This window comes from Cheilinus undulatus, linkage group 8 (genome assembly GCF_018320785.1).
Source record: "Cheilinus undulatus linkage group 8, ASM1832078v1, whole genome shotgun sequence".
NCBI lineage: Eukaryota > Metazoa > Chordata > Actinopteri > Labriformes > Labridae > Cheilinus > Cheilinus undulatus.
In genome coordinates this window covers 49,547,070-49,569,658 of record NC_054872.1, presented here as the reverse complement: position 1 = coordinate 49,569,658, position 22,589 = coordinate 49,547,070, and the positions used below count along the sequence as shown (strand labels likewise).

Here is a 22,589-nt window from a genome sequence, read left to right as displayed (position 1 = left end):
GGCCTCCCAAAAGTTTATTTTACTCTATTTTATTCGAAGTTTCAGTCTGTTGACCAATTCATTCAGTGGCTTTGATTCAATATTGATGATAATTACTGAGAAGAAAAATAAAAACACACTTTTTATTCCAGGCTTCTCCAGGGCCCCTCCCTTCTCAGGGCCCTGGTAATCAACACCCCCTTTCCCCCCCTGTGCCATGTCCCTGCATAAAGGCAAAAAAGCTAAAAAAAAAAAAAATGTTTAGTTGCAGACTGATGGACTCCCTGAAAACAACTGCCAAACAAACAGCCTCTGCCTCTGCTATTGCAAGGAAGGGGGCATGAAAACATGTCTTAGCGATACAAAAAAAAGACAAGAAAGGTGCCCAGAATCCAAAGAAATAATGCCATTGCATCCTATTAGACAGCTGATAAATTACAGACTAAATCAGCTGACTGAAACATCTGATTTCTTAAATCCATCCAAATGAAATTAAATGACAAGTATAAAACTTAAAATAGGTGGTTTTAGCAGCAAGCAAAGGTAGCCAATTCCCTGGGGTCTCGTGCTCCAAGGGGCTTAAAGATATTGTGAGCTATAGGGCTAAAATTTACACCAAGAAAGAACAACAATGCATCAAAATAGATCTAAAAAGTCAGCACAGAGGAACCTTGACCAACGCAACAAGGTGGAAACAGCTCAAAAATCCCCTGATCGGTCTTCAAATCAAGCAAATCATAGTTAAGTGCATCCCTATAGAAATACTGAAACAATACAATGGTGGATTTTCCATGTATTGAATCTAAAGCACAGGATAGAACTAATGATACTTGATCCAGACAGCCTCAGTGTTAAGATAGTATCTGTTAGCTGTTTTTTAATGTTTGTTTCCCTGAGAGTCAGGCCATCAGCAGAGACAAAAATCCCAAAATAGGACCTGAAATGTTTTCCCAGCATCTGTTTCCATCTGATTTCTCCCCTCTGAGCTCTGCTATCATCAACATCTCAGTTTGAAGCCCACTGTTTTAGTGTTCTGACTCTAAAGTGACTCAAACTTCACAGTTTAGCTGTGAATTTTCACACCAGCTCAACAGTCCTGCAGCCACCTCCACAAACCTGCACAGTGTGTCCAACATCACCACAAACTGCACGGCAAGACTGGACCCACTGTTTAATCCACTCCACTTTCACACCCAGCTTTTACTGCTGATTGTATCCGCACGCCGTAGATTTGTGTGTGTGTGTTTTATTTTACACACTGTGAGGGTTTATAAAGTGAAGGCTGGCAGGTCCTGCTGCCCTGTGGCACTGCGGCAGCGGCTCTAACGAGGACGGATCAAAGAAGGGCGAAAATAAACCAGCGTGGTTTAATATAGCAGCAGCAGCGAAACCCCAACCACACTGAGGGCAGATGATGTCATGACAGAGGAGGAGGAGAGGTGGAGACAAAGAGGGGAGAGAAGGGAGATAAAGGACCAATTCTAGGAAAAATTAGGACATGAACAAAAGCCAGAGTCGATATTCTTGGAAAGATGATCTGGTTAAGGTGTGGAGGCTCATACTGAAAAGAGGACTTTCTATTTATAGGCAATCTTCAGGTTTTTTCCATGAAAGTTTTCACATGACGCCACTGCATCATCAAATACGGGATCTCCCTCATAAACAAGAATCAACACCAATAAAGGGGGATTTTTCTAAAATAACACAACAGAATGAGGCTGATGAATTCTAATAAGCATGCCAGAGAACAGAGCCAGATTCATTAACAAATGCAGTACAACAGAACAAGATGTGATAAAGAATTTAACACAATAAGACTAAATACCATATGAATAACAGATATGCAGTGATGCATTAGAATACAAAACAATAGTACAAAGTATAGTATCCCCTTGGAATAAAATTGTTTTGTGATGTGTCCTAACCATAGGCAGTTCTCCCAGGCAAATGTAGGTCCTAACTGAGGCCTGAAGCTCCAAGGGGCTTCAGGATAAAGACATCATAGATGAGCACACATTTTGAGTTATACAGGGGTTACTTTTATTGATAAAGGCATGTTTTTAAAGCACAAATAAGGGACTTTCAAGAGTGCATTAAAAAGCATCAAAATAGAAGGTCATCAACTCCATTCACACAAGGGCCGGCTTTTTCTTTACAGATGCTGTGGAGGCCAAACAACAAAACTAAAATAAAAACAATATTTTGGTGTAATTAACATATACTTGTAAAGAATATTGTTCTTTTCCTTCAAAAATGAATGGAACATCAAGCCATTTACAGTGAGATCAGTCCCTATCACCTATACTGCAGCCAGCCACCAGGGGGCGATTGAGATATTTCAGCTACATATTTCTGAGGCCCTCATGATGACTATCACTGAGTTTGATCCTAATATGCTGTCATGTTTGGCCACTTGAAGGAAACAGATCTTCTGTGTTGATCAGAAATTATCAACTGGAGGCCACATCAGGCCCCCCATATCTTCCCATCCAGCCCCCAGAACATGACAAAATAAGTGTAGAGATAAATTTCTAGAGAAAAAAAAGTTGCTGAATTTGGGTTTTTTTTTTTAAATTTGGATTTTATATGTATATTTTTAATCAAACTCCCTACAGAGATTGAAACAACTTCAAAAATAACTGAGACTGAAACAGTTTTATCAGGAATTACTTTATGTTTCATCCAATTTTTTTGGCAATCCACCTGTAAGCCATTATTAACAGAATCAGAATAATTTTTTATTGTCATTGTACAACGTACAATGAAACTGTTTTTGCAGTTCCATTCCATTATTATTCATTTATTATTTATTCTTAATTTTTATTTATTATTATTTTATTTTTACTTATTTATTTATTATCATTTATTATTAATCTATTTATTCATATTGTTAGCTTTTAAGCTAGCCAAGAGTTGTAGTTGAGACTGAGGTCTTCTTTTTCACCTTTTTGGTTGGAAATTTCCCGTTCTTTCTTTCAAAGGTGTCCTGGATCATCCGTCTTCTTTGTTTTCACAGGTTTCAACAAATGTTGTCAACTAAATAGTGAAAAACACTACAAATCAAGATATAACTTCAGATTGCATTTTTCTTGCGGCTAACTGCTCTGGTCGCCAGGCAACAATGTTCTAATATAATATATTTTTATATATTTTATATATATTATATTAGATAATATAATTTATGTGTAAACATGTATTTATCAGATCATTATTGATGAAAACTTTTACTTCCCTTCCCTTCCCTTTTTAATTTTTCTGAATTTATCAATTCTCTGGGGGCCAGATGGGAAGCCATGAGGGGCCAGATGTGGCCCCCGGGCCTCCAGTTGATGACCACTGCTTTAAAGTCTAGGGTGAATTTTGGGCCCCAAAAGTGACATTCAAGCCCCTAAAAAAGCCCAAAATGTCTTCATTTAGAGCAAAATACATTTAAGTAGATCCCTTAATCCATACTGTAACATTAATTTGGTGGATTTCTGACTGGTGAAATTGCATGCAATGAAGTCAGAAACTTTATCAGTGATCAAATAATGTGTGTTGCACTAAGAAGAAGAAGATAATCCTTCATTGATCCCAAAATGTGGAAATCTGCAGAATTACAGCAGTAAAGAGGAAAGCAGCACATGGCACACCATGCACACTAAGTTACAAAGTATAGAGTATAAGAATCTTTTAGGTTCCACCTGACCCACAGAAATGTTATGATGTGCAAAGTCTGAGTCATGATGCTCAATAAAGAGCTGACGACTCTTACTGTTTTGGCACTTAGATCTCTGGGTTTGTTACCCGAACAGAGATGCTTCTAAATATCTGGTTCCCTTCATTTTTTGTTGGCAGAAAAAAGGGTCTTACATTGGTCTTTCCTGGGGCCCAAATATTTAAAAGCCCCAGGTTCTGACAGCACGCAACACAAGCAAGCCTCAGTGACAACATTGGCTCTATTACAATGATTTTTACGGTCATTACAGCTCACAAGTGATGCAGCAGCAAGCTGTTTTTGCCACTTCAGCCTGTTTGTATTTTCCTCTGCAGCCCAGTGGGTGATAACAAGGCATCAGGAGTGTCTGTATTCTTAATTTTCTTTCCCTCAGAGGGCTTGTTAGTTTGTTTTACAAAGTAGAAACTGTGCACTGATAATTGTATCTATGCTTGAAATGTGCTCTGGATTGTGTCAACATTGAAGCAAAAATAGCCGGCAAGCTGCTGTCAAAAGCTTGTCAGTTCAAAATATGACACTTACATTTTTCACATTTCATTATGACTGGCTCGTCTGCACACATTAAGAATGACAAGAGTGGTTCCCAGTTCATTTGGAAGCAAGTTTCACTGACAAGCAGCCATGTTTGGGAGTGAGAGTAAGTTGCAACTACATTACCTCGAAGCAACGACAAAAAACAATGCAAACATAATAAACATGATGCTAATTTTTAAATTACAACAATTAAAACAGGGAATAACATCAAGTTAAAACCTTTAGAACATTTAGATCCAAAAACCTAGATCCCAATCTCTTTGAGAAATTGTTTAGCCTATCGCAAATAAATGCAAATGCATAAGAAAAGAGACATAAAATACATCAGACACAAAGGTAGAAGTGTTCACGAAGTGTTCACTGTGATGTGAACTTCATGTGATTTGTATTAAACCCTAAAACACCGACGATTCAGCCACCAAGGTCATGTCCTCTCTCGCTCTCTTGCTCTCTCTCTCCTGTTATTCATTAGCACAAAGTCGTACATGTGACCCCCCCCTCCCCACTCACTCTCACCCGTCTTGTCTGGAGGTCTAAGGTCACACCGGGTCACCACGCCTTATAAACACTCGACATACCAAGGCTGGTCCACCGGACGGCTGTCTGTCGCCGTGGGTGACGACCCAACACACAAACATGCACCCACACTCACATACACACATGTAGAGTGATATAAAGCTGGTTGGTATGTTTGGAAAAGTGTGTGTGTGTGTGTGTGTGTGTATGTGAGTGTGTGTTAGGGAAAAAGAAAGTGTGTTTGAATGGAGATACGAGGATTCCACTGAACTCGGTTTACACTGAATACATTTATGACCACGACCAGTCACTCTAACATGACCTAGTAACCCCAGAAATGTTTACATTCATTTATTCAAACGTTTCCATCCTGCAATTTCAAAAAAGTTGAGATGCTGTGTAATATGTCAATAAAATCAGAATGCTAAGATGTGCAAATATCACAAACCCATATTTTATTCACAGTAGTACATAAACACCATATCAGGTGTTGTTTGTGTTCAGAATCACAACTCAAAAAAGTAGGGACAGGGGAACAAAAGGCTGGAAAAGCCAATAAGACGATGCTAAACCACACACCACATCCATCACAACAGCATGGCTTCACAGGACAGAAAACAGTTGGAGCATCATAGAATGAAAAATCCAGCAAAGAAGACCCAGGACTGCATCTAGAATCCATCTGACAAGAATGGGACAACATCCCTCTCCCAAGACTCCAGCAGCTGGTCTCCTCACTTCCCAGACGTTTACAGAGTGTTGTTAAAAGAAGTGGAGATGCTACACAATAAGTTTGATAAGTTTAAGGAGGACACAGGAAGTTTCACTGAAGTCAAATTTGAGTCCTTGAGCATCACAGAGACATGCACGAGGTTTTGGCATGAGACAAAAAAGTCTCAATCAGATTTAATCAGCGGTATCTTAAATTGAATAATCACTAATCTGATTGGTGAGGGTTAGAGTCAAATACACTGCTTCTACTATGGAAGGATTTCTAGTCCTCTTAGTGTTCAGCTGCACCAAACAGCAGCAGTGACAAAGGTCTGGATCATCATTTTCTTCTTTAGAGTAAAAAATAAACCTTTAGTGTCAGGAAACTATAGAAACATCATGTCAGTAAAGCTCAGCTAAAAATGAGGATCATGTGACTGCAGTCAGATTAAATGATGTTCATAAACCAGAAATAGAGAGAATGTTTCCAGGAGAGAGGACCTTGTTAAATCTTTATGTTCACAGTGAAGAAAATACAATACTGAGCTTCTGGCAGAGATTATATTCATTTTCCATCGAGCACAATGCCAACAGTATAGTGAGCTGGAAGCTTGGTTTAAAAATATTTGCGCTGGTTTAGCTCAGTTAGAGCAGGAGTCCATGCTCTGCAGCAGGTGCTTAGCTATGGATTTAGGGCCCCCAGAAAGAATATTACACAGGGGCCCCCTTGACCAGCTAGCCAAGCAACAAATGTAGCATCTTTTTTATTTCTTAGAAATGTTCCTTCCCAAAACCCCCAGAAATTCCATAATTAAAAAAAATGTCTTCAAAAATTCTTGAACATATTTTTAAATTACCCAAATATTTCTTTAGATAGTACTCAAATCTTTCAGTGAAAATTCCTCATAAAGCCTGAAAATTCCAATAAAGATTTCCCCAAAAAATCCAATGCAAATTCCAGAAAATTTCAAGCAAATTCCCCAAATATTGAAGAAAATTCCCCCTTAAATTTCTGGGCAAATTCTAGAAATTTTCAAGAAACCATCCATCCATCCATCTTCCTTCGCTTATCCGAGATCGGGTTGCAGGGGCAGCAGCCTAAGCAGGGAAGCCCAGACTTCCCTCTCCCCAGCCACTTCGTCCAGCTCTTCCCGGGGATCCCAAGGCATTCCCAGGTCAGCCGAGCGACAAAGTTTCTCCACTGTGTCCTGGGTCTTCCCCGGGGCCTCCTCCCAGTGGGACCTGCCCAGAACACCTCACCAGGGAGGCGTCCAGGAGGCATCCGGACCAGGTGCCCGAGCCAACTCATCTGGCTCCTCTCAATGTGGAGGAACAGCAGCTCTACCCCGAGTCTCTCCCGGATGGCCGAGCTTCTCACCCTGTCTCTAAGGGAGAGCCCGACACCCTGCGGAGGAAACTCATTTCAGCTGTCTGTATCCGTGATCTCGTTCTCGGGTAGGAACGTAGATCGACTGGTAAATCTCCTTTCGACTCAGCTCTTTCTTCACTACGACAGACTGATGCAGAGACCGCATCACTGCCGACGCCGCACCGATCCGCCTGTCGATCTCTTGCTCCATTCTTACCTCACTCGTGAACAAGACCCCGAGATACTTGAACTCCTCCACTTGGGGCAGGATCTCATTCCCAACCTGGAGAGGGCATTCCACCCTTTTCCGACTGAGGACCATGGCCTCAGATTTGGAGGTGCTGATTCTCATCCCAGCCGCTTCACACTCGGTTGCAAACCGTTCCAGTGAGAGCTGGAGGTCACGGCCTGATGAAGCCAACAGAACCACATCACCCACAAAAAGCAGAGACTTAATCTTGAGGCCGCCAAACCGGATGCCCTCAACGCCCCGGCTGCGCCTCGAAATTCTGTCCATGAAAGTTATGATGTTGTTATGTCTTGTTACCTGCACCGGAAACAAGACCACCTTACTTCTGGCAATGCGGACCAAGCTCTGACACCAGTCGTACAGAGACCGAACAGCCCTTATCAGGCGGTCCAGTACCCCATACTCCCAGAGCACCCTCCACAGGATTCCTCGTGGGACACGGTCGAATGCCTTCTCCAGGTCCACAAAACACATGTAGACTGGTTGGGCATACTCCCATGCACCCTCCAGGACCCTACCGAGAGTGTAGAGCTGGTCCACTGTTCCACGACCAGGATGAAAACCACATTGCTCCTCCTGAGTCTGAGGATCAACTATCTGACGGACCCTCCTCTCTAGGACCCCCACATAGACCTTACCGGGGAGGCTGAGAAGTGTGATCCCCCTATAATTGGAACACACCCTGCGGTCCCCCTTCTTAAAGAGGGGAACCACCACCCCAGTCTGCCAGTCCAGGGGCACTGTCCCTGATGTCCATGCGATGTTGCAAAGGCATGTCAACCAAGACAGCCCTACAACATCTAGAGCCTTGAGGAACTCAGGGCGGATCTCATCCACCCCTGGGGCCCTGCCAATTCTTAAACATATTTTACCAAAATATTTCTTTAGCTAGTACTAAAATCTTTCAGTGAAAATTCCTCATAAAGCCTGAAAATTCCAATAAAGATTTCCCTAAAAATCCAATGCAATTCCTGAAAATTTCAAGCAAATTCCCCAAATATTAAAGAAAATTCCCCCTTAAGTTTCTTGGCAAATTCTAGAAATTTTCAAGAAACATTTTCCAAAATTCCATGAAAATGATAGAAGTACCCCAACCCCCTAAAATTTTCTAAGAAAAATGCTGAAAAATTCAAAGGACAATCCTGAAGCCCAAATTCCCAATCCAACTTCCCAAAAATTTGGTAATAATTTCCCCATATTCCAAAGCGTTAAAAAAATTAAAATACACTTAAAGCCATGAAACTCTCCAAAATATACAAACATATTCTCTTAATTTCAATAAAAATACTTTGATAACTTCCAAGCAAATTCCCTAAAATATCCAAACAGCAAATTATCCCAGCATTTCAAGGAAATACCTTAAACTTGAATGGACATTTTGGGCAATTATTACATCAATTCTAATACCAAAAATGATTGCTATAATGTAGGAAAGCCAAAGTGTAATGTCCTCATATGTGGATGCATACTACTAACTCTAATCTGAAAATCTAATAAAATAGTAAGAAACTGGATTAGAATGAACGATAAGCTAATTTGCCTCTAGGAGATGACAGTATGATCATCAACAATTTCCTTTGTTCTCTTTTTAAAACTCTTTTCTCTCACCATCCATCACTAACTCATTCTGTGTCTATAAACTTCTCTTCCTTTTCCCCCACCATCACCTGCCAACAAGTGATGCTATTTCCAGCATCACCTGTGCTTTACCTGACACTCTGTCTTTGTTTTTCCATCTTTTCTTTCATATTTCTCCTCCTTCATTCTCTCTCCCTCCATCGCAGTGAAGGATAAAGAGATCAGTCAGGGTCTGTCAGCACAGGAGAGAGGCTCTTAACTTTAAAGCACTTAAGCCCTTGGACGTCACCACCCTCCTATTCCTCCGACCCCCCCAAAAAACCTTAACGCTCCTCTTCCACTGTGACCTCTCACCTTTCACCCTTCCTCCTAAACAAACAGGTCGTGACCCCCTGCCGGAGAGCAGGAGCCACAGTAGCTTAAGAAGGAGAATGGTGGAGAGAGACGGTGAAGGGAACCACCCAGATTTCCTACACTGTTTCAATGAGTTAACACTTTTACCCCATGGCTGTATATAAAGATGGACAAAATGGCTCCACCCCCTACTTATGGTCTGAAGGGAAGCCAGTTTCATCATGTTTTCCCCATGTTGTTTATGGATGGATGGATGGATAAATGGATGGATGAATGGATGGATGGATGGATGGATAGTTGCATGGATGGATGGATGGATGGATGGATAGTTGCATGGATGGATGGATGGATGGATAGTTGCATGGATGGATGGATTGATGGATGGATGGATAGTTGCATGGATGGATGGATGGATGGATAGTTGCATGGATGGATGGATTGATGGATGGATGGATAGTTGCATGGATGGATGGATGGATGGATGGATGGATGGATAGTTGCATGGATGGATGGATGGATGGATAATTGCATGGATGAATGGATGGATGGATGGATGGATGGATGGATGGATGGATAGTTGCATGGATGGATGGATGGATGGATGCATGGATAGATGGATGGGTGGATGGATGGATGTTTTAAACACCTTTAACCATTCCCGTTACTGTGCATGTACAACACCAACTGCATGCCTTCAAATGCATCTGCATCCTGACATTGGTGAATGGATGCAGTTTGAGACTGAAACCCAAGAAAAGAGGAAGGAAATCAGAAACTGGATTTGCAGTTGTCACTTTAAATGGGATCCTCTTTGTAAAATACTTAAACAGTTCATAACCCCTCATCTATTTTATCACAGAGGTGCAGCTGGCCTACCCTTAATAATCTTTTTGTGCTCCCACTTACAGTAAGTGTGTTTTTATTATTTCCCCCCCTGCCCTTCAAGCGTCCTGAGTCCACCGCTGCCTTAACCTGTGTCTGGAGTGTGCTTGTGTTGTAAAGCTGTTTAATGTTTGCCATTCAGATAGCAGAGCAGAGTGGAGCTGGTGTTGGCTCAGCACTATCAGGTGTTTATCAGGTAAACCTCTCCCCTCCTGTATCGATCAGCTTCTGTTTGAGTTGAGACTGACAGGAAACAACCTCACATCGATCTCAGCTACTGAGTGTAAAACTTCTCTGTGGTGCAACAGGAATGTTTGTTTGATCGATCAACGGGCTGCTGGGACATCTGACTCCTGGCCTCCCCTTTGTGAGCTGCTGCTTGTAAAGAAATGGCAGGCCTGGTCTGATACAAGGCCGGCATGCTCCACAGAAGAAGAGAGCAGTCTTCGTCACCTCTTCAAGAGCAAGGCAACAAAATCTTTGGGGCTACTTTCAAATTAATAATGTTTTTATGAGTTTTAATAGAGTCCGGCTGGCTAAAGTAAAGGCAAGAGAATAAAAATATCCTGCAAAATTACAGCCAGTGTTTAAAGTACGAGGTTTTTAAGGCACTGAAAATAAAATCCAGAATAAGAGACGGAGGAAGAAAAAAACGAGCCAATCTGAGGGTGACTGCTGGGAGGAAGAGGCGATGAGAGAGTGGAAAAAGACACGGAGATGAACAGACAGATAGACCGGGTTGATGAAGAGCGTGACGGAGATGAGACCGACTCCCTCCGAGATAACTGATCGTCATGGCGACCGGCCTGTCAGTCAGTCTGTCAGCCACATCCACTCCTGGCCCCATTACAGCGCCTGGCCTCACCCCGAGCCGCACAATGGCTCTTCTGTATGTGTCTGTGTGTATCCATGAGCCCACAGAGCCATTAGCAGGTACTCTGGACCAACTGGAGAGCCAAAGCCCCCCCAGACCCCTCTGCGTATGAGTGACACTGGAGCCCTGATGGCTCCCCAACCCCCTAAAGACCGGACGGCAGCACAGAAAGAGCCTCTTTTTAGGAATGAAGGAAATGGAAGTATAGATAGGGAAAAATGCATAATTTTGGCTCCAGGCCTGGACCGGTTTACTCTCATTTTAGGCCTCATGTTAGGTCATTAGGAATCAAGAATCCCCTTTCTGCACAAGGAAGCTGTTTAGCGGGGTAATTAGGATCATACAAACCTCAAATTTCGCTGTTTGAAAATCAGCTGCAGAAGAGAGTAGGAGAAAAAATGCATCAAAAAGTAAGTCCAAAAAGTCAAAACAACATATATATATGGCTTAAATTATATGTCATTTTTGCATTATTAATGAAGTTTTAGGCTGCTTTTTAAAAGCCACTGATATAAATCCACATGGGATTTTGGGGGGAGATCACAATTGTAATGTTAAGGCTTTTACAGGGGTGTCAAACTCAAGGCCTGGGGGCCAAATCCGGCCCGTAGTACAGTTGTACCTGGCCCACCAGATAATATCATACTTATATAATAACTGTCCCACTGATATGCAGATTTCCCCCAGTTTAAAAATGTAAACCTAACCCTGATGATTTAAAATATCCTTGTTCTGTCATAAAATTAGAAAAAAGTTAAAATAATTAGATAAATAGTCAGGAATGTGGGAAAATAAGTTTTTGTATTTGTTTTATATTCTTGATTTTGCATCACAGTTATCAGGCAAAGTTCTGGTTTTGACTTTTTATTTCATATTTTGACATTTTCAATTCACATTTTTTACACTTTATCTTATTTTTTTTTTTTTTTACCTTTTTTTCCCGAAATGTTTTAAATTTTGAGTAAAATTTTGACCTTTTAACTTACAACTTTTGTTTCTCGTGTTTTGACCTTTTGAGCTCCTTACTTTAACTTTTATCTCTTAATTTGTCCTTTTGGATCCTAAATTTTTAATTTTGAGTAATATTTTTACCATTTAACTCAAATTTTTTTTTTTTTTCTCAGACCTTAACACTTTTAACCAATGATTTTGAAATTTATCTCATATCTTGACCTTTAAAACTCATGATTTCAAACTTTATCTCATATTTTGACCCCTAAAAACCATGATTTAAACTTTCTTTCTTATATATTTGACTTCAAAAACATAATTTTGACTTTAAATGCCTTTTGAGCTAATAAGTTTGAACTTTTATCTCAGATTTTGAGCCTTTAAACTTTCCATTTTTACTTTTTTAAATCGCAGAATCATTTATCATCAGTGCTAGGGTTTTTTCCCCCATAATTCATTGCTGGTGAAATGAGGTTGACAGTTTATGGTTAAATGTTGGCCTCTTTCGGCCCTCAAGTTGGACCCAAATTCAGAATTTGGCCCCTGCTGTGATTAAGTTTGACATCCCTGCTTTAGGATAACATTTTAACTGAAACTTTTGGCAAACATTTTAAGAAATTTTGTGGTTCTTCTTATGGGATACCTTAAAAATATGTCTAAAAATTTTTGTAGAAATTTTAGGTAATATCTTGGAAATTTTAGTGAATTTGTGTGGTTTTTGGAAAGGAACATTTCTAAGATATTCAGAGCTCGTAGTGGAAATTTTGTTGATGGTCTGCCTTACCGTCTTTGTGGTCCATCATCAAAATAATCAGAGAAATTACTCCCCCATATACCTCTCTATGACTGACTGAAGACTAGGGATGGGGACCGAATTGATTTGAATGATTCCCTTATCAGCGCCTTACTTTCATGCCTTGAAAAACACAAGAGGCAGTCAGCAAAGCCAACAAGAAGAGAGAAGTCGAGGAAGTCAACACTGACACTCACAAAAACAGGCTAATGCGGTGAAAGTGTGGCTCTATGATTCAAAAAGTGATGCAAACAAGGTGACATGCAACGTCTGACATACAGTAATTTTATCCAAAGCATGCATCTTTTTGCAGATTTTTGCAAGATTTTGATTTATTTTTATCCAGAGACTACACAAGGAAATCCAGGAAGTATTTTTCCAGAGTTGAAAATATTTTACTCAAAAATGGTAAAATGTACTATTTGAGGTTTATTTATCACCAGCCACAGCCGGAGTTGGAGTAAAAACAGATGCATTTCTGCTGGAGTCAAACTTTAAAGACCCTGTAAAGTGAAATCCAAAGTTTATGTCTTAAAGGGGACATATTTTACCCTTTTAAGACAAGTTTATATCGTTCTCAGAGGTCCCCAAAAGATGCCTGTGAAGTTTGTTGCTGAAGAAACACTTTAGCTGTTTCTGTGGCTTTAAATGTTAATGAGCTGTCTGACACCGCCCCTCTCAGGAAATGGATGTGGCTCTCCTGATGTTACAGACACTTTTATCCAAAGTTTAGAATCTGATGGGGAATTGAACCATGAAACTTCCAGACCACAGTCAGCAGGGTAACCCACTGAGCTATCCAGCATCTCAGCTGGAGAGGAGGGCGGAACTTTCCACCAAGTGGGGAGGACCAACCAAACCTGGGGGCGGGGCTAACTCCCCATGTGAGGTCACTAGGGATAAAATCTGAGAACGGCTTGTTTCAGCACACATTTTCTGAAATGTGGAGAAAGAGAGGGGAGGAGGGAATGGATTTTTCTGGTACTTGATGGGATTGTGGACAGGCCAGGGGGACAAATTTCTGTTATAAAAGTCTGAAGAAGTGATTTTTGCGTAATACGTGACCTTTAATACTCAAGATACGTTGGAATATGGTTGCTTTAAACATGTGAAAACACTGAGATCTACATGACTGAAATCTGGATTTGGACTGTTAGAAAGGTTTTCACCTCTTTCCTGGCTGAGTTCAATGTGGGTGAGGCACCTGACTGGCAGCACCTGGCTGTACCAGAAGCTCAAAACAAGAGTCATTAGCAACAGCAAAATAAGCTGTTTGGCACTGGCAGAGAAGATTTGGAAAATTTTTCATGGGCACAACCCACATTCTCAGCTCTGCTGCTCATCCCACAAATGCATGTTCCTTACAAATGTGGCATCATTCAAAAGGGTACAAACAGGCTTTCCAGCAGTATAAGATTTATTGCCAAGAAGCATCATTACAACAAAGAAATAACCTACCAAACACAAGTTTCCTTACTTTTTGTGCTAAGTTTAGTTATGGTTAAATCCCAAGTATAGCTGCTTATTATGATGCAAAACACATGCAGTCAAAAGAACGAGAAGTTATATTTTCAACATCTAGTGGTCAATATCTGGGATCTTTACTGTGAGGGAAAAACCTTCATAAATTAATGTAGAATTTCAATTCTGAATTTTTGTGTTTGTTTTGTAGCCGCTGATCAATAAGGCCCATCATTTTTTAAATGTAAGTTAAATAAAACAAAATGCAGGTGCAGAGAATGAACAGTCAAGCATGAATCAGATATCTAAAATTAAACCCATGCAGGGTTGAAGCAGATATATAAGAGTTAAACTCAGTTAAGCTTGACTCCTGAATAAATGTGAGTTCATGAGTGTGTGTGCAGACTGTTGCTCATATGTGTGTGTGTGTGTTATAAAGAGTACGTGTGTGTGTGTGTGTGTGTGTGTGTGTGTGTCGGGGGTTAAAGCAGAGATGAAAGGCCGACCATTGGCTGCTGATGACTGATAGCATTCAGCACGGCTTTGGCTGATGTCTGCCTGATAACACAGAGGACAGTCAGGCTGCAGGACGAGGGGAGCCTCACAGCAGCCAATCAGGAGCCAGGGTTTACCAGCTCAAAGTCATATTTACCATGAACAATGATATATATAACCTAGACGTGCGTAAGGTCTCAGAGTTTCATTAGAATGAAATCAAAGCCAGAGAGGAGGCTCAGTAATGACCTTGTGCTGTGACTCTTCTTCATCTGCTTCATCGTTAGGAGGAAAGTTCACTGAAACCCAGGCTGGACTGATTCCAGACTGATCAGTCCTTCTGGATGCTTCAGGAGTGCAGTTTTGTGTCAAAGTGTCTCAGAATGTTGAAGATAGTCACGAGCTTATGAAACCTTCTACAACAAAGCACAAAATAACCAAGTATCAAGTGTTCCTTCTGACCTCGAGAGGATCTATTTCTGCAGAGCCTGAATGTCTTTTAATTAAAGACAGGATGTTTTTGAGGTTTCTCTTACTCTGATGCAAAACAACAAACAACAAACAAGAACTTTCTTTGGAATTCTAAAAATGATGCTTTCAAGTGTATAGTAAATAATTTAGGGCATTTCTCACCTATGGTTGGATTGCTTTGGTCTAAATCATGGACCAATTTATTGAATAGTTGCAGATTTATCAGTTTGTGTTCTCACTGGTTTAGACGTCTGTACAGGCCTGTGATCAGAATCAGCTGAGCCCCTGATAAACCCGGAGGAAGGCCCGCCCCCCAGCTGTGATTTATTGATAGTATCAGTGGGATGCATGTTGGATCAATTTCATTAGTGCTCATCTTTGTGGCACTTTTCATCATCTTTGCACACTTTCACAGAAATTTGCCATTTTTGATCCATTTTGCCACTTTCTGCCTTTTTGCTCTGAATGAACCCATTTTTGCCGCTTTCTGCTATATATTCTCCTCTGGTAGCCCATTTTTGCCACATTTTAATACTATTTCACAACCTTTTTTTGCCCTGTCTATAAACAACCCAACATGTTCAACCAGATAACAGAACTGGATCACTTTAAAGACAAGGTTTAGAATTGAATGGAGTAAGACTGCTTTTAGTCTTGCTGCACTTAATGTCTAATGTCTTCTCTGGTATCATGCAGTGTTTTTAAAGAACTTGTGTCTGAACTACTTAGAGAAAGTGATTGCCACTAGGGCTGGACGATTAATCGAAAACTAGATCAAATCACGATATGCCTTCTGCAATTTTCAAATTGCAAAAGGTGCAATATTTTTTTGACCAGGAATTTGAGTCAAAATACCAGTTTTAAACTTTTTTCTGCTGCAGAGATGTAATGCATGACATCATGCAATCATTCAGTTGGCATTTTTTAGAATAGTCAAAAAAAAAAAAAAACCCTACCCTCTTCAATTTTGTACTTTTTTCTTATTAAATATAAGAATGACAAAAACCCTTCAATGCAACAATCTGTATCCAATTTGCAATAAGAGTCTAAATCATCAGAATTAGATACTGTTAAAGAATTGTTCAGACCTTGTTTAGGAATTTTAGAAAGTTAAGGAAGAATCGCATATCAAATCGCAAAAGCAATATTGGGGGAAAACATTGCAATTAGATTATTTTCCAAAAATTGTTCAGCCCTAATTGCCACTGTTTTGAAATGTGATTTATCATGCAGGGCATGGGATTAGAAGAATGAGTGTGTGACTCTGAATATATTTGTAGTTGTTCATTATATATTTGTCTGTTCTTTAATTGTAATGCTGCAGGGCACCCCTGGAAAAGAGACCTCGGGTCTGAGTGGGTTCTCCCTGCTAAAAAGGATAAATAATTAAATAAACTGGCACTTCAAATCCATTTTTGCTACTTTCCACTTTTTTGTTTGGCCACATTTTAATCCTAATCAGCAAACTTTTATGCAAATTTTTGCCACTTTAAATCCATTTTTGATCACTGAAAACCCCTTTTCACAACTCTTTATGCCTGCTTTTGCCTATGCTCTACATCACTGATCATCAACCGGCGGCCCGGGGGCCATATCAGGCCCCCCAAAGCTTCCTGTTCACCCCCGAAAGACCATTAAATTCAGAAAAGGAGGAAAAGAAGATGTTGTGGTTTTAAGAGTGTCCTTTGGCTTTAAATGTCTGCAGCTGTTAAATCCATCCCACAAACAATTAATGTTGAAATAGTTTTAGAATAAATTAACACTTGATCTGTTTTTTTACAGAAATGTACTGTCATGATTAGTAGATATTTAAAAAGGATTAAGCTCTGCAAAAATGACCAGATAAAGTGGTGAAAGGGGGTTAGAGAGTGGCAAAATGGAACAAAAATGTGCAGAAAAAGTTGTGAAAAGAAGTTAAAATGTGGCAAAAATTGGTAAAAGAGGAAAAAATGGCAAAATTATCAAAAACTTGTTACAAATGACAAAAAACAGTGCAAACAAGAATTGAAAAGGGGTTAAAAAAAGGCAAAATGGATAAAAGAGTGGCACAAAGGGGATAAAACATGCAGGAAAAGTGGTTAAAACAGGTTAAAGAATGGAAAAAAATGGGTTAAAGATGCAAAAAAGTATCAAGGGTGGGCTGAAAGTGGCAAAAATTGGTTTTAAAGTTGCAAAACTGTTGGAAAAATGTAATGAAAAGGGGTTAAAAAGTGGCAAAAATAGAAGAAAAGTGTCAAAAAGATTAAAAAAAAAGGTGGCACAACGGGGATAAAACATGGAGGAAATGTGGTTCAAAAGGGGGTAATATCTTGTAAAAACTGGGTCAAAGAGGCTAAAAGGGGTTAAAAGTGTCAAAAATAAGTTAATACTGGTAGATCACAATTGTGGAGGGCCAGCCAATTCTGTTGTCTCCTTGTGACCTGTTGCATCATAGATGATAGGGAATCTCACTGCTGCCTAAAAATGTCCTGTGTTTTGAAAGAAAGTACAAATATTTCTACAATAATATTTCAATCAGACCAACATATTTATTTAATTTTCGTGTATTTAAAAGTCCAGCACCCAGAGTTTCTGTTGGGACTAAATCTGGCCCTTGTGCAAATGTGCTTGATGATCGCTGCTCTACACAGTACACAAGCATTCAAGTGCTGGTGCTCTTTCACACGTTTATCTAGCTACAGTAACTACAAATAACAGCAATGCTTTCTGCAGTTAGATTGAGTCATGGTGGAAAGAGGTTTTTATGACAAAAAGTCTGAAACAAAGTGTACCAAAGCCCATCTTTGCAAGTGGTCCAGGCCTGTGTTTTTCTCTGCACCGAGGTTTCAGGGGCTTTTCCACCAAGGAAGCTGCACTAACATTCAAGAGACCCAGACACTCAGCTAGTTCACACCTGCCCTATTCCTTCAGGCTGAATGTGACGCCATGTTTCAGCCAGTGTGGAGGCAGTGATGTGGAAAAGCCTTGTTGGTACACTCTCATCCTCTAAAACAAAGAGCTCTGCAGCACTGATGGGGTGGGAGGAGCACCAGGGGTCAAAGAGCACGTGTTCCAGGAAAGAGTCGTCCCCTAACGTTTTGTATGTGAGTTTTAACAGCTGGGCAGAGCCAAGACAGCATGACGACGGGCATGTCTGTTAAAACACACAATCCCCACTTCATGTTTCACTCGCTGTTTGTTGTAAATCCTCAGAAAACTGTAAAGACCTGTGTTATAAAGTGCTTCCTGTACTAACAAATCATTAAAAGTCTCAAGAAAGCTGCCATGTGACACAAATCATTCTCCAAGAAGAGAACCGTTTCCAATTTTATACCATAATTCTAATCTTTTTATCTTTCTGAAAGGCTAAAATGGATTAAAAGCCAATTTGACATCACATCAAGTGATCCACATGTCATGCCACATCAGAAATCCTGCCAAAAGCATGAACTTCAAAGATCCGATAATTTGGATTCTCTCACAAACCACCAAAATGCCCTGCCATCTTTCCCTCATGTGACACAAATCCCTCTCTTGAAGTAAGTATGGCAGGATAATCATCAATTCTACTAACAACTGGCGATAGATTTGTTTTTTATGTCTGTAAACCACAAGGTTTTGTACACAACTTTAAGTGCTAAAATCTACCCACAATCCAACAATCCTGCTGAAATTTGGCATTTTGAAATCTTGCTGCAGTGTTGCAAATCTTTCACAACCTGATGATAAGAAAGCACCACAAACAGCTCAATAATCAGCTTTACAAACGTCCCTATCAGCGCTTCAAGAATCATTACATTCTAGCGGGAGATGGGGAAACCTGCAGCAGCAGTTCCACGTCAAACAACAAAGCTCAAAGTAAAGCATTTTATCCAGGGTGAAAAATCACATGTTCATGAGAAAAATGTCCCGCTCTGAAACTCACCAGACACACGCAGGTGATGCATGGGTTGTCGGTGATGTTGGGGATGTGGAGGACCTCGCCCTCATTCTCACAGCTCGCCTCTGTACCTGTGAAGGAGAGCAGGAGGGTTAACACCAAAGGCTCGGTTAAATAATCACTGAGCTGAAAGTAGAGGATCCAAAACTGTCATTTAAAGCTTTTCTTATCAATATTTTTCTATTAAAAGTCGTCAGTCATAGTCAGAATGTTTACATGCAGAGCTAAGTCATGCTATAGCTCCATCAGGTCCCAGTACAAAGCACTGCAGGGCAATCAGATAACTGATGGAAGTACGCCTGACCACTTTTCACCAATTTTTGCCAATTTTATCTCATTGTTGCCTGTTTTTTCTGCTTTTTGCTATTTGCTGTTTTTCCCTTTATGCCATTTTTCTGCTACATTTCACCCATTTAGGCTGCCTTTTGCCATTTAATGCCACTTTTTTGCTGCTTTTTGACCATTTTGCCATCCATAACCAACTTTTCTGTCACTTCTCCCCCATTTTTGCCACTTTCTGCCCTTTTTCTCCCCATTTTTGCCACCTTTCACACAATTTTTGCTATTTAATGCCTGTTTCACCTCTTTTCAACAATTTTATCTTTTTTTTTGGCAATTTTTGCCACATTTTGCTTATTTTTATTGCCACTTTAACCTTTTTTTTGCCACTTTTCACCAATTTATACAACTTTCATCCTTGTTGCCTGTTTTTGGTGCTTTTTTGCATTTTGCAGATTTTCTCTTTTTGCCATTTTCTGCCACCTTTTCACTCATTTAAGCTATCTTTTGCCATTAAATGCCACTTTTAACCAATTTTAGTCATTTTTCACTTTTTTTGCTGTTTTTGCTGCTTTTTGATCATGTTTGATACCTGTAACTTATTGTTTTTCACGTCTCACCCATTTTTGCCACTTTCTGCCTTTAACTTATTTTTTGTCACTCCCTGTTTGCCACCTTTCACACAATTTTTGCTATTTTATTGCCTATATCGCTCCTTTTCACCAGTTTTTTTTTTTTTTTTGGCAATTTTTGCCACCTTTTTCTTCATTTTATTGATTCTTCAACCCTTTTTGCCTCCTTTCACAAAATTTTGGCTATTTTATGCCTATTTTGCCCTTTTTCACCAATTTTATTCATTTTGTGGCAATTTTTGCAACCTTGTTACTTATTTTTATTGCCACTTCAGCCTTTTGTTGCCACTGTTCACCACTTAGCTAAATGCTCTTGCAAAGTTAATTTCTAAAAGTTTGGCTCTTTGGTTGGGCAGGGTTGAGTAACACTGGCTTAGATCAATGCAAGCTTTCTCTGAATCATTACTATTTTCCTTTAATTCATCAAAAACAGCTAGTTCAGATCCTCAGTGTGGTCTCATCTTTATAGAGGATCAATCAAACCTGGACAATATTATAAATTTGAAGTTAAATCCCTACAGACGACTGGTTGGACATAGAAAGTTGTCTCTAATGTCATGAAAACAGAGGAAATCCTGCACAAACCCCCCATTTGAAAACATGACATGGCCAGTTTGAAGCATGCAGATACTTTGTGGCTGCATAAGATGCAACTGAAAGTGGTTTTGCAGGGCATTTTTGTGCTTTGTTGATCTGAGGTAAGAATTCCTCTTATGTCTAAAAGAGAACCTCAACATGGGAACATGCACCAAACTTGACTAATAAGTCCAACCACTAGAATCTGAGAGCGCTGCCTCCTGGTCATAAATCAGTCTAATTTTAGGATGCTTCCTCAGCCTGGTCATTGTGAGTGTTTGTCTTCCCTTCAGTCTGAGGTCAGTGTGTCCAGGTAAGAGCAGAGACATTAAACCACGCTCTTAAAAACCTGAGTGGGTCAGTTTGTCACGAGAGCAAATGTAATCTGAACCGAGTGCAGGAAACGACCCCAAACAGAGGGGTTTATGGGTAGAGGCTCACAGATGTCAGCCCATCTGAGGCAGCGGCTCCTCCTCACGCTGATGTTCATCTGTTTGTTCATGTGCCAGATTTGTTTTGACCCTCTGAAATGATAACTTCCTTCCCTGTAGGAAGTTATTGTCATGAACTGAGGGTTTTAACCGAGGTCAGCGGAGGTGAAGGTAAATCCCACCCCAATGCTCTGTTTAAGTGTCAAACTACTTCCTGTTTCTGGTTATGCCTCTTCCTGTGATCTTATCTCTGTGAGGAACAAACTTTTCTCACCGTTTGAAGCTCTGAATTTAGTTTGAACTGGTTTTGATCTTCCTGGGGGTCATGATCATTGAACTCTTTACCAGTGTGAGTGAAGAAACTTGAAGTGGCTTTGTGTACGGAGCTATTATTGGTACAAAACTGTTTGTAAATGCATAAATAGATCAGTTGATCTTTAAATACTTCCACATCTGTGTAAGATCATAAACAGATGCACACATGCAGAAGAGGATTGGAAAATGTCGTCATATTTGCAGATCTGTGTAGACATTTGTAGATTTATTCCTGTAATTACATTATTGCATCTATAATATCTTCATTCCTCTGCTTTCTCATGTGCTATGAGTCAGATTTGCTTATTTCTTTGTCATGAATGCTCATGTTTTCATGCATTAGTCAGAATTTTTCAACTCTGTTCTTGCAATGTTGCAGTTTTTCCATCTGGAATAATTTCCCAGCTTGCATTTCTTTAAAAATCTGCAGTTTTTTTGCACAACGCACCAACAAAAACTTCTACAGCGCTGCAAAATTCCACACTGATGTTTGTCCACATGTTGTAACTGCACATTGGAAGACTAGGAGCCTTCTGAGCAATATTCGGCCGGTCTTTTATCAGTGTACTGAAACCTCTGGCTCTTTATCTGCTGACTTGTTGGTTTGCTGTTGTTCCAGAGATAAAATGGTCACAACTTACATGGCAGTGCAATTTGCATTTTCTTTGGAGAGTGATATACCATCAAAAAAATCCTTAATTAACACCAAGATAGCAATTTAAGCAACTGCAGGTGATGATATTTGTTTAAAAGCATCACTGAAACAAACTGCATGCCACTGATCTTTCTCAGTCCAAAATAAATTCTAAGACAGTGTTACTCAACATGTGGCTCTTTGGTGATGATTTGTGGCTCTTTTATGTCTTAATTTGAAATGTTATTGCCCCAGAAAACCTTAAAAAAGGGAAACTTTGACCTCAGAAATAAATCACATTTTTCACCACTTTTCGCCCATTTAAGCTACCTTTTGCCATTAAATACCACTTGTTTCCTCTTTTTTGCCCATTTTTGCGACTTCTTTTAGCCACTTCTATTTCATTTTTGCCCCTTTTCACATTTTTTTGCCCATTTAAGCTACCTTTTGCCATTAAATACCACTTATTTCCTATTTCTTTGTCCTATTTCGCCACTTTTTGCCCATTTTAGTCACTTTCCTCTCATTTTTTTGCCACTGTTTTGCCACTCTCTGACCATTTTTGCTCCCTTTATCTTTTTTTTATTGCTAGTTCAAGCCAATTTTGCCACTTTTTACCACTTAGATTTTGGCTCTTGTGAAGGTATTTTCCAACAGTTTTGGGTCTTTGGTTGAGCAGGTTTGAGTAACACTGCTCTAAGAAATTAAGTTAGGGGTTACCAAACATCTTTGTTTGACAGGGAACGTCCTGACTCCCAACAAACATCTGCCCAACACTACACACATTTTTGCAAGTTCTAGATTTTACTTTTGATATGAACTCTTTGTCTGCTTCGCTTTGTTTCAATCTTTCTGACACAAAATTCC

General features: G+C 39.9%; 1 protein-coding gene across 1 annotated transcript in view; it reads right to left on the bottom strand.

Annotated features, from left to right (window-relative positions):
* bmper (BMP binding endothelial regulator) overlaps nt 1-22,589 on the bottom strand; it is a 62,482-nt gene that overhangs the window by 27,428 nt on the left and 12,465 nt on the right. The window contains exon 2 of the mRNA XM_041794040.1: nt 18,841-18,926. Coding sequence (XP_041649974.1) covers nt 18,841-18,926 — 86 coding nt within the window. The remainder of the gene's footprint in view (nt 1-18,840; nt 18,927-22,589) is intronic.